At 37.7% G+C, this 17550-nt stretch overlaps 2 protein-coding genes and 1 pseudogene across 3 annotated transcripts in view; 2 read left to right on the forward strand and 1 right to left on the reverse strand.

Moving 5' to 3' along the window:
• ANKRD45 (ankyrin repeat domain 45) overlaps positions 1-6199 on the forward strand; it is a gene marked incomplete at its 5' end in the record, with an annotated part of 49937 nt that extends 43738 nt beyond the window's left edge. Inside the window, one exon of the mRNA XM_079728453.1 lies at positions 6148-6199. Coding sequence (XP_079584579.1) covers positions 6148-6179 — 32 coding nt within the window. The 3' untranslated portion in view covers positions 6180-6199. The remainder of the gene's footprint in view (positions 1-6147) is intronic.
• LOC307069365 (large ribosomal subunit protein eL32-like) lies at positions 990-1416 on the reverse strand (annotated as a pseudogene). Its single transcript has one exon. The product of its transcript is annotated as a large ribosomal subunit protein eL32-like (transcript).
• Positions 6200-13054: 6855 nt separating the features above from the next.
• The window catches only part of SLC9C2 (solute carrier family 9 member C2 (putative)), a gene marked incomplete at both ends in the record, with an annotated part of 105685 nt that continues 101189 nt past the window's right edge, over positions 13055-17550 (forward strand). The window contains 3 exons of the mRNA XM_079723798.1: positions 13055-13190; positions 15270-15370; positions 16791-16919. Of these exons, the coding sequence (XP_079579924.1) occupies positions 13055-13190; positions 15270-15370; positions 16791-16919 (366 nt within the window). The remainder of the gene's footprint in view (positions 13191-15269; positions 15371-16790; positions 16920-17550) is intronic.

The following is a 17550-nucleotide window of genomic DNA, read 5'->3' on the forward strand; positions in this document are numbered from 1 at the left end:
AGAATTCCCCTGAAAGAACAAATAATGAAACAGACCTCTTCAGTCTAATAGACACTGAGTTTAAAAAGGAGATACTGAAAATACTGAAGGAATTAAGAAGGGCTATTGATAGAAATGCAGATTACTGTAAAAAGGACCAGGAACTATAAAGAGGAACCAAGACAAATTAAAAGACTTATTTGCTGAGACAAAAGCTGAGTTTAAGGCAATAGGTAGCAGATTGAATAATGTAGAAGAACAAATAAGTGATCTGCAGATTAGAATAATGGAAATCACCCAATCAGAACAGCAGACAGAAAACCAAATGAAAAAAAAAATGAAAGCAATATAAGAGACCTATGGGATAATATAAAGCACGCCAGTCTACACATAATAAGGATCCCAGAAGGAGAAGAAAGAGAAAAGGGAATCAAAAATGTATTTGAAGAAATTATGGCTGAAAACTCCCCAAACCTAAAGAAGGAACCATATCCAGGTACAGGAAGCATGGAGGGTCCCAAACATGATGAACCCAAACAGATCTACACCAAGATATACTATAATTAAAATGGCAAAAGTGAAAGATAAAGAGAGGATTCTAAAGGCAGCAAGAGGAAAACAAGGAGTTAATTATAAGGGAAGCCCCATAAGTCTATCAGCTGATTTCTCTACAGAAATGTTGCAAGCCAGAAGGGAGTGGCAAGATATATTCAAAGACCTGAAGGGAAAAATCTGCAGTATAGGATACTCTACCCGGCAAGATTATCATTTAAAATAGGAGAGAGAAAAAATTTCTCAGACAAGCAAAAGCTAAAAGAATACAGCAGTATTAAACCTCTTCTTAAGGAAATATTGAAAGGTCTTCTCTAAATAGAAAAGAAGCAAGAATCTATAAGAAAGAGAAAATCACAATTGGAAAGTAAATTACTTAAATAAATCAGTACACAGATTTTTTTTTTGGCCAAGCTTCATGGTTTTATTAACACAAACACAATGTGCCCACGAGCAATCTATTCATTTTCTTTGCTGCATAGCCTGGTGTTGGGATTGGTGACTGTGATAGCCCGCTGGGCTGCTCTTTCCACAATGGCTTTGTGGTTCTTGGAGGAGATGTTGTGAGCAATCTCAGCACACTAAGATTTGTTGCACAACAGCGGCACTTCAAGCTCCTTGACATCGTGGACCAGGAACTTCCAGATGCTGCTGGGCATCATGTGCTTTGTTTTCTTGTTGCTCCCATAACCAATGTTGGGCATCAAGATCTGGCCCTTGAATCTCCTGTGCATCCTGTTGTCAGTGCTTCTGGATTTCTGTCAGTTCTGCTTAATTTTGACATATTGATCTGACTGGTGCTTGATGACCTTTTTAGTCCTCTTTTTGACAACCTTGGGCTTTATGAGGAGTCTGAGGGCAGCCATGATGCTGACTGGGAGATGGCTGCCACTTCCATAGGCCATGCTGAAAAGAGAACAATACACAGATTTTAAAAAATAAAATAAAAAAGATTTTTCTGTGAAAGTGATGATAACCACAATGAACAGCAAAAGAATAAACATGAAGATGTAAAATAGGACATCAAAATCATACAGTGTGGGGGAGGAGAGTAAGAAAATGTTGTTTTTTGTTTCAGAATGTGTTGAGCCTATTTGACTATCAGTCTAAAGAAAGTAGATATAGGAAGGGGTTAACATACTTCAAAAACAGAGTACTTTAAACAAGGTTTAAAGTGTCAATAAATACATATCTATCAATAATTACCTTAAATGTCAGTGGATTAAGTGCTCCAATCAAAAGTCATCAAGTGGCAGATTGAATAAAAAAACAAGAGCCTACAATATGCTGCCTACAAGAGACCCAGTTTAGGACAAAGGACACATATAGATTGAAAGTGAGGGTGTGGAAAAAGATATTTCATGCAAACGGAAATGACAAGAAAGCAGTTGTAGCAATACTCATGTCAGACAAAATAGACTTTAAAACAAAGGCCATAAAGAAAGATAAAGGAGGACACTATATAATGATAAAAGGATCAATACAAGAAGATGATATTACACTCATCAACATATATGCACCCCAGTACATAAAACAAATACTAACAGACAAAAAGGGAGAAATTGGTGGGAATACATCAATGGTAGGAGACTTTAACATCCCACTCACACCAATGGACAGATCTTCCAGACAAAAAAATTACTAAGGCAACAGGGATCCTAAATGATACAATATAACAGTTAGACCTAATTGATATTTTCAGGACATTACATCCAACCCCCCCCCCACCCCAGAATACACATTCTTTTCAAGTGCACATGGAATATTCTCTAGAATTGACCACACTCTAGGGTACAAAACAAGCCTCAACACATTTAAGAGTACAGAAATTATTCCAAGCATCTTTTCTGACCACAATTGCATGAAACTAGAAGTCAACCACAGAAAAAGAAAAGAGAAAAAAAGTCAATTACAAGTTTTTTTCTCTTTTCAGTCAAAAAGAAAAGAGAAAAAAATCAATTACTAAAAAACCAATGGGTCAACAATGAAATCAAAGAGAAAATTAAAAATATACCTTGAGACAAATGACAGTGAAATTCTATGGGATGCAGCAAAAACAGTTCTCAGAGGGAAGTTCACAGTGATACAGGCCTTCTTCAAGAAACAAGAAAAATCTCAAATAAACAAACTAACCCACCACCTAAAAGAATTAGAAAAAGAAGAACAAACAAAACCTAAAGTCAGCAGAAGAAAGGAAATAATAAATATCAGAGAGGAAATAAATAAAGTAGAGATTAAAAAAACAATAGAAAAAATCAATAAAATGAAGAGCTGTTTCTTTGAAAGGGTAAACAAAATTGACAAACCTCTGGCCAGGCTCACCAAGAAGAAAAGAGAGAGGACCCAAATAAATAAAATCAGAAATGAAAGAGGAGAAAGCACAACTGATACTGCAGAAACACAAAAAAACCATAAGAGAATACTATAAACAATTATATGCCAACAAATTGGACAACTTAAAAGAAATGGACACATTTCTAGAAACACACAGCCTACCAAAACTAAATCAAGAAGATATAGATAATTTGAATAGACTGATCTCTAGAAGTGAAATAGAATCTGTTATAAAAAAAATTCCCTACAAACAAAAGTCCAGGACCAGATGGCTTCACAGGAGAATTCTACCAAACATACGAAGAAGAACTTATACCGATCCTTCTCAAACTCTTCCAAAAGATTGAAGAGGAGGGAACACTCCCACCATCACCCTGATACCAAAACCAGACAAAGACACAACCAGAAAAGAAAATTACAGGCCAATGTCTCTGATGAATATAGATGCAAAAGTTCTCAATAAAATACTAGCAAAATGAGTCCAACAACATATAAAAAAGATCATACAACATGACCAAGTTGGATTTATCCCAGTGTCACAAGGATGGTTCAACATATGCAAGTCAGTCAGTGTGATACACCACATCAATAACAGACAAAAACCACATGTTCCTCTCATTAGATGCAGAAAAAGCGTTTGATAAAATTCAACATCCATTCATGATAAAAACTCTTATGAAAGTGGGTATAGAGGGAATATTATCTCAACATAATAAAAGCTATTTATGACAAACCCACAGCCAATACAGTACTCAACAGTGAAAAGCTGAAAGCCTTCTGCTAAAATCTGGAACAAGACAGGATGCCCACTCTCACCACCTCTATTCAACATAGTTTTGGAAGTCCTAGCCACAGCAGTCAGACAAGAAAAAGAAATAAAAGATATCCATATTGGTAGGGAAGAGATAAAATTGTCATTATATGCAGATGACATGATACTATATATTGAAAACCATAACAACTCCACAGAAAAACTATCAGAACTGATAATTGCATTCAGGAAGGTAACAGGATACAAGATTAACATACAGAAATCGGTTGCATTTCTTTACACGAACAAAGAAATGTCAGAAAGGAATGTAAAAAGAAAATCCCTTTTAAAATTGCATCAAAAAATACTTAAGAATAAACCTGACCAAGGAGATGAAAGACTTATATGCTGAGAACTATAAAACATGAATAAAGGAAATTGAAGATGATTCAAAGAAATGGAAAGATAACCCATGTTCTTGGATTGGAAGGATTAATATTGTTAAGATGGCCATACTGCTCAAAGCAATCTGCAGATTTAATGCGATCCCTATCAAATTGCCCATGACATTTTTCACAGAACTAGAACAAATAAGCCTAAAGTTTATATGGAACCATAAAAGACCCAGAATTGCCAAAGCAATCCTGAGGAAAAAGAACAAAGCAGGAGACATAACCCTCCCAGACTTCAGACAATACTGCAAAACTACAGTAATCAAAACAGCGTGGTATTGGCACAAAAACAGACATATGGATCAGTGGAACAGAATAGAGGGCCCCAAAATAAACCCACACACCTGTGGTCGATTAATCTTTGACAGAGGAGGCAAGAATACCCAATGGGGAAGAGACAGTCTCTTCAGCAAGTGGTGCTGGGAGTTGGACAGCCACATGTAAATCCATGAAGTTAGAATACACCCTCACACCATACACAAAAATAAACTCAAAATGGCTTAAAGACTTAAATATAAGACATGACACCATAAAACTCCTAGAAGAGAACATAGGAATAACATTCTCAGACATAAATTGTAGCAATGTTTTCTTAGGTCAGTCTCCCAAGGCAGTAGAAATAAAAGCAAAAATAAACCAATGGGACCTAATCAAACTTACAAGCTTTGAGAAAATATTTGCAAATGATGCCACCGACAAGGACTTAATTTCCAAAATATACAAATGGCTCATACAACTCAATAACAAAAAAAGCAACCCAATCAAAATATGGGCAGAAGACCTAAATAGACATTTCTCCAAAGAAGACATACAGATGGCCAATAAACACATGAGAAGATGTTTATCATCATTAATTATTAGAGAAATGCAAATCAAAACTACAGTGAGGTGCAACCTCACATCAGTCAGAATGGCCATCATTAAAAAGTCTACAAGAAACAAATGCTGGAGAGGGTGTGGAGAAAAGGGAACCCTCCTGTGCTGTTGGTAGGAATGTAAATTGCTGCAGCCACTGTGGAAAACAGTATGTAAGTTCCTCAAAAAACTAAAAATAGAGTTGCCATGTGATCCAGCAATCCCACTCCTGGGCATATATCCAGAAACAATTGTAATTCAAAAAGATACATGCATCCTTATGTTCATAGCAGCACTATTAACAATAGCCAAGACATGGAGACAACCTAGATGTCCCTCAACAGATGAATGGATAAAGGTGTGGTACATATATACAACAGAATGCTACTCAGCCATAAAAAAGAATGAAATAGTGCCATTTGCAGCAATATGGATGGACCTAGAGAAAGAGAAAGGCAAATACGATGATATCACGTATATGTGGAATCTAAAATATGACGCAAATGAGCTTATCTACGAAACAGAAACAGACTCACAGACATAGAGAACAGGCTTGTGTTTGCCAAGGGGGGGTGGGGGTGGGGGAGGGATGGACTGGGAGTCTGTAATTAGCAGATGCAAACTATTATATATAGAATGGATAAACAACAAGGTTCTACTGTATAGCAGAGGGAACTATAGTCAATATTCTGTAATAAACCATAATGGAAAAGAATATGTAAAAGAATATATATGTGTATATAAACATATATATGTATAACTGAATCACTTTCTGTACAGCAGAAATTAACACAGCATTGTAAACATAATATACTTCAATTAAGAAAAATTGGCTCTTTACCCAAGTCCTCTCTGTCCCCTCCAAGCACCCCAGTATCTTGCATGTTCATATTATAGAAATGTTAGATCTTGATGGAACCTCTGAAACGACCCCCTTGTTTTACAATGAAGGAAGTGCAGACACATGAGGTTAAGCAGTTTATTCACATGGCTGAATTAGGAACAGTAATACTGATTATGTAAGTGTGATCTCACAGCTTTAAATATTAAAAAAAAAAGGTGGGAATACTTGAATTGACATACAAACATCGAGGTTTCATTAATGACTGGTTCAGCCTTGGACATTATGATTTATTTCATGCCCATTGTTTTTAAAAACTGGCTTCATTTTTGTTTTCTATAGCAAGCTAATTAAATGTAATTTAAAAATCTGCTTCCTTTCAGGTCAAGTGAAAAGTGCCAAATCTGTATTCTAAGCCATGGTCAGAAAAGAAGTCTTATAAAAGGCCGCATCTTCTTCTATAACTATAAAGGCAAACCTATTCATGCCGACTGAAGTTAAATAGATGTGGGGTTTTATAAAAATGTTTAACTATGAAATTAAATCACCCTCGTTTCGTTTTACCGCGTTCAGCACGCTTATGTCCAGACTCTCTGGCCTTGCCTCTGCCTCCGCAAGTCAGTTTCATGTGAGCTCCACGTGCTCCTTCTAGAGGGCACTTGGCTGTGAGTCACTCACAAAGACCATATGGAAGCTTTAAAAGCTACTTAGAGAATCTAACAATTTTCTGTGTAACTGAGGCAGGAAATTTCTGTTCAAGTGAGAAATTCTGTTAAAAAAAAAAAAAGACATGTTGGCCATTTCCAGAAGAAAAATTTGTTCTCCCTCTCTCAAAAGGGAAGCTATGGGATGACATTCTGGAGCAAGGAAATATTAAGGATGGTTTGGATCAGGTTCCTCTGCTTATACAGCTATTACTTTTTTATGTCCAAATTAAAATTCACCTTTAAGGTGGGATATAGTCTCTTAGTAAATCTTCCTGTTTCTTTATCTTTAACACCCTTGTCTTTAAATTAATAAATACAAATCTGTTTAGTTTTATATTTAGATTTCCCCTACTCAGTAGGTTTAGCAATACAGTTATTATATCTGTACTACATGCCATTTTCCTTTTGTTTTATATTACCTACATTTTAGATATCATTGTTGGTTTCATATTAGTGATTTGGAATGTCCTTTTTTCTACTTTGTCTAAGAGTCCCTGAACCTTCTACTACTCTGTGACTTTCTGGAAAAGTTTTATAGAAAGAAAATTATTCTCTTCTTTGTCCCATCCTGAAAGCTAGTTTTTCGTTGTTGGGGGGAAGGAAAAGAAATGAGCAATTCAGTAATTCCTTGTCAGTTGGCATTTTCTCAACCATGATTTTGAGGTAACACTGTCTCACAAATTTAAAAGTTTTGAGATCTTTTTTTTATGTATGAGCAATTCAGTTTCAGTTGCCTTAAGCAGAAGAAAAGGGTAGTGACTCTCACTCCCCTCTCTGGTAGATCCAGTGGGTGTTTATGGAGTAGTGCAAAGAAGACCTTTGTTTGCTCCATTCTCTTAATATTGTAGATTGTGAGAAATCTATTATCTTTAAGCATCACAATAATTTGGGGAAAGGCCAGGTGCCGTTTTTGTCATTTCTACTCTAATTCTACATTTTCTGAGCCTTGATCTCGAATATGACAATATTCAATTATATTGTCAATTATACCTCAATAAAGCTGAAAAATAGTCAATCCTGACCCTTGGCGAGGCAATCTGTAATTCTCCATTCCATGACCTCTATCCCCAATGTTAGGAAGAATTAATCCCTCCTTCTTTGGGGCACCCATGGCATTAATAGCTTCATACCGTATTCTATTTAGTTGTTCACATGTGAACTATGAGCTTTTTGAGGGTAGGGGCTTTGTCTTGTTTTTCTTCATTCCTAAAGAACCTGTAACATAGTAAGTTAGTAAATAATAGTTGAATGAATTCTCTTTCGGTGCCACGTTTTTCATAGAACTCAGTAGTCTTCATTCATCTATAAAGCTTGTTCACCTTTATAGAAATGAATCCTGAATCCTTTTCTCCATATTTTGCTAGTCAGTGCCCCATTTCCACTCCTGCTCCTCCAGAAGACAAGCCACACACACGTCTAGCATTATGACTGTATATCTAGTTTCTTCTCTAATTGTCTATTTTTAAACTTTCTTCTTGAATGCCGCATTACTTTTTAGGCATATGAACCTGGTGATTACCAAGGAATTCCTGGATCTCATTTCAAAGATTTCATTGATGTGACAGTCTGAATATACATTTATATCTATAGATCTGTTACTTTAGTATGTTTTGAGAGATACGATATGTCTTGTGACCTATTGTTGCATTGAATTATAAGTATATTCACAGGAGTGTGAAAGGTCCTTATACTTTGAGTTTTAGCTATTACTCGAGTAGCTGCATGACTTTTTCCACACACCCACAGAATAATTAATTACTATTTCAAGGTGCATACTAGTAAATTAAATCACATTATTTGAGAGGTAGTAAAGCAAAGGCTACATTAAGTGTTCTGACAACTTCTAGGTAGTGGTTCCTTAGGCTTTTGTATTTTTTTTCATTGATTGGAAAACTGTTAAAAAAATAAAGGGAGGAGTTTGGTGTGACATCATTAAGAAAACAGCTATTATCTGTTATCGCTATCATTTAATAAAAGAAAAGACATATTAACACCAAAAAAGGGGAAGATATGATCTCAGTATAAGGCTCTACTCTTTTTTTTTTTTTTTTTTTTTTTTTTTTTTTGCGGTACGCGGGCCTCTCACTGTTGTGGCCTCTCCCATTGCGGAGCACAGGCTCCGGACGCGCAGGCTCAGCGGCCATGGCTCACGGGCCCAGCCGCTCCGCGGCATGTGGGATCCTCCCAGACCGGGGCACGAACCCGTGTCCCCTGCATTGGCAGGCGGACTCTCAACCACTGCGCCACCAGGGAAGCCCAAGGCTCTACTCTTTAAGTTGAATAAATTAAGTTTTATTATAGACTTTTATGTTTTCATTTTGCTATATATGATGGAATTTTGTCATGAATCACAACTGGCATATGGTCTACCCTTTGAGAACTACTGCTCTAGACTGAGCTAAAGCAGTCAGACTGCTACTTAGGCTACCATGATGCCCCAAATTATAAAGGGCTGATAATCCATCCCAATGTTTCATCTAATTTGTGATAGATTGTATTTTCCAAGATGGCCGCATCTCTCAACTCATGGTCACGACATTCCTGACATAGGGAGGTGGGTCTCTGTTCTCTCATCATGAACCTGGGCAGGCCTGTGATTACAGTAGAAGTAATACTATGTGATTTCCATAGATCATAAAAGATAAAAGGTGATACAGTTTCTACCTAGTTCTCTTGAGATGCTGGCTTGGAGAGACCCATATGGACAGGCACTGAGGCCCTGGCTGAGCTCCAGCCAGCAGTCATCAGTGATACGGGTGAGTCATCTTGGAAGTGGATCCTCCAGTGGAGCCACCACAGCCAGTGCTGTATGGAGCAGAGACAAGCCTCTGTTGAGCCCTGCCAAAATTGTTGATCTCAGCCAAATAAATGATTGTTGTTCTAAACTACTAAGGTTTGTGTCTGTTTGTTATGCAGCAATGTATGGCATAAAAATTTTGGAACTAGGAAGTGAGAAATTGATATAACAAACCCTAAAATGTGGCGTTACTATTTTGGGACTGGGTAGTAGGCAGATGCTGGAAGGGGCCAGAGGAGAGTGTTAGTGAAAGCCTGCAGGGCCTTAGATTATTAGCAGAATCTTTAAGGCTGTCTAGGAGGCTATTAGTGGGAATTTAAAGGAAAGAGAGGAAAATGTTATTAGAAGCTGGAGAAAAGGGGCCCTTGTTATGCGATGGTGGTAAGTTTGGCCACACTTTTGTCTAAGTAATGAACTCAGTGATCCTGCTAAGGACTTTTCCAGTGTTCAACTGCCACCTGGATTCTCCTACTAAAATATGAGAGGAGAGAGATGAGCTGAAAAGGAACAGTTACGTTTTCAAATAAAATTTAAAAGAAATATAAAGGATTCAGTACTTGCTAGGTTTGAAAATAAAATTAGTTCTCATTTCTAGCCTTTCTAGATGGCAGAAAATTCTCAAACTTTGAAATGGCTTCTGAGGAAAGATAAAATCTTAGGTAGGATTGTGACATCATTTTTTAAGACCTCAGAGATATCCAGGTGGTATGTCATGGAAACTTTCAGACTCAAAAAGGCTTTTCTCAGCATCAGACTTGAGGTGGGCTTTCTCAGTGCAGCTGGGAAGGTGGCCTCTAGCCGTTCTAGGCAGTCATCACCACAACTAAACTCAAATGGAAAGAGAGCAGCTCTCTCCCAATAATGGTATATATATCAAGGCATCATCTGATTGATCTTGCCTGAGTCCCATGCTCTGAACCAATCACAGTGTTAGGGGGTTGGGGAACTATGACTAATCAACCTGTCATGTGCCTGTCTCAGTCAGACAGTATAGTCTATCATCAAAAGATGGAGTTTGGGGGAAACACACTGGAAAGCCTCTCACCTCTCAACATTCAAAGCCACCAAAGTCTGTTCAACTGTCTCTACCAAAAATGGTGAAATATACATTTATTATTGCTTTCTTTTTCACTCTATGGGAAATACTGTTATGTGGAGAAATGTGATCATCTCTGTGTATTTTAGTTATGTGCTATCTGTAGCTCTTAGAACTATATGTAATCTAGAGCCGACTATGAATTTTGTTCAAGTTTTCTTGAGGTATGAGTATTTTTCCAAAAGCCATGGAGAATCTGACTTTTGAAATGTAAAACTGTATGAATCTTACCTGGAGGGTCTAGGTGACCCAGGTGAGCCTGAGAGGACAGCAGTGGGATAGGAACCAGATAGAACTGGAAGGACATGACTCAAAGTGACCTGAGGCATTGCAGTGGAGGAGAGAAATCAAGGTGACAAGCAATGTAGATAAAGTTAAGATGAAAATGGGAGAAAGGGTAGTGAACTTGGTAACCAGAAGAGTTCAGTAAGGGCAGGATGGGAATGAGTAAGGAATGGGTCTCTCAGGAGACGGCCTGAGAATAAGACAAATTGTTTTTTCAACATGGTCCTTGGGATTTATGGTAGGGATGGACCCAGTGGCTTAAAAGAACCATACCAGATGACATCAACAAAATGCTGTCAAGCATCTATTTTAGGGGAGTGGCATGTGAGTACCAGTGGTGGTTGCTGCAGTCAGAGGGAGACATAGAGCTGTTGACTGATACTACTTAGTCTCAAGTAGCAATTGGGACTTCTGTTTGTTCACGTTTCCTTGATATAGTGATGGAGAAGATCGACGATAGAGTTAGTAATCTCACTGCTGTGGTATTATCCTTGGTGCCCAGGGGAAGAGGATTTGATTAGTGTGGCACAGGGCTGAGAGGGTAGAATTTCATTGTCACAAAATAACTTTCTTGAAAGTAAACTACAAATTAATAGCTTGTTCATTTGTTTAAATTTATGCTGTATTTGTTTTTAATGATTAGATCTGAGGTAAAGATATCATGTTAGGCATCACAGAATTTGGGATGCATTTGTCCTGTGAAGAATGGGTGATACCGTTTCTTCAAGGACCAAAAGCCAATGACAAATAGGAGTTAAGGAGGAAAAGGCGAAACTCCACTGAAAAGAAAAGAGAGATAGAAAAAGAGAAAACAGAAAAGGATGAATGAAAAAGTCAGAGGGGAGACAAAGCAGTGTTGAAAAAGGGTTAGGGTTGAAGAAAGAAAAACAGTATATATTAAAAAACCGTATAGGAGGAGGTTCCATCTACATGGTCCATGACCATTTCAGCCATTACATCAGGCAGAGAAAATCAGTTAAAACCGTTGTATATACAGACACAGCTTGAGCATTAAGAAATGCAAATTTCCCTGGAACTGGGATCACAGCTTCTTCTGGATTGGGGGTGGGGATAATGTGTGTAACCAATCAGAATGAAAGTAAGTTGGCAAGAAACCAATAGGAATTAGGCGTGGAAATGGCTTTCATGTGAAATCAGTTGGCAGTACTGTCTGTGACAAACAGACACAGAGCTGAGCATTTTTTGTGATTTTCGAGTGCCTTCATCTTGATTTCAACTCTGAACCTGCTTAGCTTTGGCAGAAGGTATTGCTGGTCTTAACAGTTTAGAGAACTTGATTTGAGAGTGATGCTGTAATGATGAGTGGGCTTTGAAGGTGCCAAGGATGTGAAGTGCTACTTGAGGGACAGGTTTGAAGATACAACGTTTTGAATCCCATCTCTGGCCCACCCTCTGCTTCACACCAGAATCATTGTGGCTTGCAGACCAAACAAATGCAAAATAAATATCCAAACATGAGCTCCACATATTATTGGGGATACCTCAGGAGCCTTCAGGAATTTTAGGTTAAGTCTAGCTGCAAGGAAAAGAAAAAGAGAATGAGCTCTTCTCAGGACCCCACATAGATTTGTGCAAGCCATGTCCTACACAAAGGGGCAACTGTGGTGGGGGTGGGTATTGGGGCCAAAGTCCAGCCTGTTATTCATGTGCCAAGCCATGTGCCCTGTTGTTAGCAAGGGAGACTTTTTCTAATTCACTCAAAGCTACCGTATGAGCAAACCTCAACTTTTGTCTCTTCCTTTGTTTTGAGGTTATTCACATCCTTCCCCATCCCCGACCTTAACTGACATGACTCAGCTTTGACCTTGTTTCTCATTTGCCATTTTGGATTTGGAGGGGCCTGAGAGAGGAAAAAAGGGACAAAGGATTACAGTAGTAGAAGAAAATTCTAGAATGATTTGTACCCGTGGAGAAAGAGTTCCCCCTCAAAGAGTTCAGTTCATCAAATATTTATGGAGAGCCTATTGTGTGCCACATACTGTGTGCACAGCCTTAAGGAAAATCAAGTCAGCCCTGACCCTCAAGAAACTCACTGTCCAATGGGGAAGGCAAACATTACCATATTGTACAATAAATGGTACGTGCAAAAATCAATACAATCCCTCCCCCATACACACGGAGCAGTATGATGAAGAAGCACTAACACTGCTGTTAATGTTCTTAGAGCGAAGGTGGAACAGGCAGTATTAACATGTACTTTGTGGCAAGAAGAAATGTGCTTATATCTGAGTATGGTATAATCTTAGGTAGAAAGAATGTGGATGGATTAGGTCCTGGAAAGTCTCATTTTCTTCTTTTTTGTGTATCATAACGGATTAGTCTGTACTAGTGAAAGTGTCAACAGTAACTCTCATCCAGGTTCATCAGTTGGGACTGAAAAAACAATGGCAAAAGCAAATGTGTCCTTCTGGGTGCACAAAGAAGGTAACCAGCCTGATTTACTCTGTGGACGGTCAGCTGACTACATGCCAACAAAGGGGCATTTCCCAATTCTTGTATGTTCCACTGTTGTTTTGGGAGGTAGGTGGTTTTATTTATTTATTTATTTATTTTTTGCGGTACGCGGGCCTCTCACTGCTGTGGCCTCTCCTGCTGCGGAGCACAGGCTCTGGACGTGCAGGCTCAGCGGCCATGGCTCACGGGCCCAGCCGCTCCGCGGCATGTGGGATCTTCCCGGACCGGGGCACGAATGCGTGTCCCCTGCATCGGCAGGTGGACTCTCAACCACTGCACCACCAGGGAAGCCCCAAGGTGGTTGTTTTTATACCTCATCTCTCCTCTGCCCTCTGAACCTTTCTTAGTGCAGAATGTAATCACAACTATAACAAAAGAAGGGGGCCAGTGAAATTATAAGATGTTAGTGAATGCTACTAGTCTTGTTTCATTTATTTGTAAGTATCACCTATACTGTGCTCCTTCATTCAGTAACATTTGCTGAGCACAGCAGTGTGGAGAATAAGATAGTCCTTAAGCTCAAGGAGACCTATCATGGGGGAGACAGGCAGACAGATAATTACAATGCAGTGTCGTTAGTATAACTATAAAGGTATGGTCCAGAATCTCTGGTAACAAGGGAGAGGGAGAGCCTTACACTGCTTGGCTGCCTGATTGCCTGCCAGGCCTAACGTGACCAAAATATCTGGGATGAGGGGAGGGCAGATGGGGCAAATAGAACTCAGATATATGGATTACAATTTGCTTAGTTAACATCATCAATTTTGTCCATTCTAGTATAGCTTTTATGTGATTTTTCTTTAGGGAAGATGCACCACCCACCCACCCCCTAGTGGGGAATTAGGAAAAGCTTCACCTGTAAGGTCTCTTAAACAATGATTAAGAATTCAATAGGTATGGTAAATGATACTCATGCAGATAAAATAACGTATTAAAAAACACAGATGCGTTATTCCATAATTCAATGCTGGCGATTAGAGAAAATTTTCTAGTCCCCTTAAAAATTTTTTTATTTGGGAAAAATGTCAGCTGCTTTAAAATCCTTTCTGGAACTAGGAAGACTATAAAGAAACAAGAGGAAAGCGATATGGGAACATACGTGTATGTATAGCTGATTCACTTTGTTATAAAGTAGAAACTAACACACCATTGTAAAGCAATTATACTCCAATAAAGGTGTAAAAAAAAAGAAAAGGGTTAGGTATGCTAGGTTAAATGTACACACACACACACACACACACAGAAACAACAAAGCAAACACGCATGAAGAGCTACTCATTTCAGGGAATGAAATTGCTTTCTCTGGGGTCTTTAAAACACTCATTAGTGACCTTGGTCCCTTTTGGTACTAGGAGGTGCTGTTGACCATGAATTTCGCTAGCCTTGGATCCTTTATGATTATATAGAGACAAGTGCTCCAGCAGTAAAGGGCATTGCAGAAATAGTTTGAGAAACATTTCTTTGGCTAGCCTTATGCATAAGAAGTATTCAAAAAATATTTACTGATTTGTCATGACCTCTGGCTGGAAGGAAGGAAATGCAGACTCTGAGATACCAATGAATGAGTCTTGCCTTAGGTATAAATTAATTGGATTATAGTCGATATATTGCCTCAGGAGGTAATGAGCTGAATAATCTTAGAGTAGGGAGTTTTAAGGCAAGAAAATACATATAAATAGGATAGCTAGTGTCCTTTCACGCTTGCTGGTGAAGGCAGTTTTCCCTATGGTTAGATCTCAGTTAAAAGTATTTCTGGCTTTTAAGGAAACTATAGAATATATGTTACTGTAGCTTAGGAGGAGTAATGATTAATATAAGGCATACTTGATAGGCATGAAATTTGGTTTTTCATAATTTCTCATCATCAGATCCATAGGCAAGATACCCATACAGTGATCCTAACATGCCACTGGGTGGGCAAATGGGAGGTTGTTGGAACTTCAGTATTTTCCAAATTCACCTATGAGTGATGCCTCATTATGTGTGTCTTATACTAAGAGACAGCATTTCTAACAGCTGTCATTTATTCATGATGATATGACATTCAGAGGAAGTTTAAAATCAGATACCTAGAGAGAGGTAATATTAAATTGTTTTTAAACCATACCTTATGTCCAAATAACACATACATGTATTTTTTTTTAGGACTTCTGAGGGCATTTTTAAAGAATTCTGAAGTTATTGTCTTGACGATTCTTTCTCTTGTTGGATTTTTGATAGGACAACTGGCCTACAATTTTGTTGAGGTGATGTACATATGAAAACTTAGAGGATAGATTAAAGAACAAAGACCAAAAACAAGGTCAACTCCCATCCCCATCCCTGAATGAGTGGAATTATTATTTTTTTAATGTGACGAGCTACTGAGAAAAATTTATCTGGTGTTAAATTTTTGAAAATGAAAAACCATCCAAGAAAGGAAACAAATTAGAGAGGCTTAAAATAAAGCAGTAATTTGGAAGTGAGTAAAATGTGATTGCATTCTTGGGTTCTTCGTCACCTGCCTTTGGTCCTTACTCTTGTTTCCTTCTCCTGTACATACGCTGGACTTTCCCCTGCTATTGTCTTCAGCACCCTCGGAGACTCTAGTTACAAAAGGCAGCAGTTACTGTCATGATGAAGCAAGGTTACTATTTTCTAACTGCCAGATTAAATGCAAAGCGTGCATCACATGAAACAGAATATAGATCCAAGAAAAACTTCATTAATTTACTTTATTGACATGATTTCAAATGTATAGCTGTGTGATCAACAACAATTTGTCTCCACTCATTCTTTTATTTAAAAAAAAAGTGGAGACAATGCTTGTACATATTTAGGATTGTAAAAGCCTCTTGTTATTCTTCTGAAACACCACACAACTAACATCTTTTGAGTGTTAACTATGCGCCAGGCTCCCTTTTAAGTTCTTTGTTTTCTTTTTAACAAATTTATTAACTTATTATTAACTCTTGAGTTAATTCATTCATCCTCACAACAACCCAATGGAAGTAGGTACTCTGTTCCCATTTTACTGATGAGGAAACTGAGGCACAGAGATGTTAAGCAATGAAGATTAAACTATTAATTGGGCCAAAGACTTTTTAGGAGGGAATATTTACAGCACTTCAGTCATTGTTGTTCTTAGTGTTTTCCATTCATCTGTGTATAACCTTCATGATTTATGTCCTATATACACGATCTGTACTATTATCTAGGTATTATTTTTCTCTACTTGACTCACTGAAAGATTTTAAAATCCTAAGCAAATATCTGTGAAATCACAAGTATCCATGCAAAGTTCTTTTTTTCCTCTTATGCAAATTAAAATAATTATCTAACAGTCAAATAAAAAATACCTATCTGTGAACCACCTAAAATCACCTCAGGGATCACCGATGGTGAAGTACGACTTTTCAAAATACTGATTACTTACCACAAGCAATGTTTGTGTAGCCTAAACTCACACACGTTTCTGGTGAGTAGAGGACTATGCATGTAACTCATGTGGATGGTTAGTTATATCGAGAAATCTACAAGACCCCCAGGACTGGCCTTGTAGATAATCTCTCACTAGTTGCAAATTGGAATATTATAAAATTTATATTGATTGACAGAGCATCAACTTAATTTCTAATACTTCAGAATGGTAGCAAACTAATTTCTTGTTTGCCTTTGTTACTTTAGATGCACAAAGTCATCTACCCTCTTCTAAGAACACCAAGTTTTTCACTTTATTGTTATTTTTCACCTTTAATTATATTTATGGCTGCTTTGGATGTGGACTTCTATGTACTCAAGAATGTGTTTTGGCAGGTAAGAACACATTTTAAGACAAATTATGGTCCATTCTTGCTTATTCATGTTGACAGAGAATCTGACTCTCTACAAAGAAGATTAATAATTCATAAATCTCACATTTTTAGTTGTTTTATCCTCTTCATTCTGCAAAACCACTAATTAAAGAGAGTTGAGGGGAGAGAGAAGGAATTAATATTTGCTGAGTGACCACTGTGACTAGGCACTGAGTTATTATCTCCATTTCACATGTAAGCAGAGTGTAGTTCAGAGGTCACAAGGCTGATAAACGGCAGAACCTAGATCCTAATCCCACCTCTGACTTCATCTCAGCCGTCTGTCTGTAGGTTTGTCCATTTTCACGGCTCTGGTTGTTTTATTTATGCATTCTCTCTCTCTTTCTTTTCTTAATCATGCTTGCCAGATTATTTTATTTTTCTTTTCAAAATGTTTTATTTTCTTTGATTTTATTCTGTACTTTTTCTAACATCTTAAGCTAGGTATTAGTTGATTGACTTTTAGCTTTTTTATTTTTGCATTCTGTACATTTAAGGTTTTAAGTTTTCTTGTAACAACTCTTTTATATTCACCTCAAATGTTTAGATTTTAGTGTTTTCATTTTTATCCCTCCTACCTAAATTTTATTATA

Source organism: Hyperoodon ampullatus, assembly GCF_949752795.1.
Source record: "Hyperoodon ampullatus genome assembly, chromosome: 2".
Taxonomy (NCBI): Eukaryota; Metazoa; Chordata; class Mammalia; order Artiodactyla; family Ziphiidae; genus Hyperoodon; species Hyperoodon ampullatus.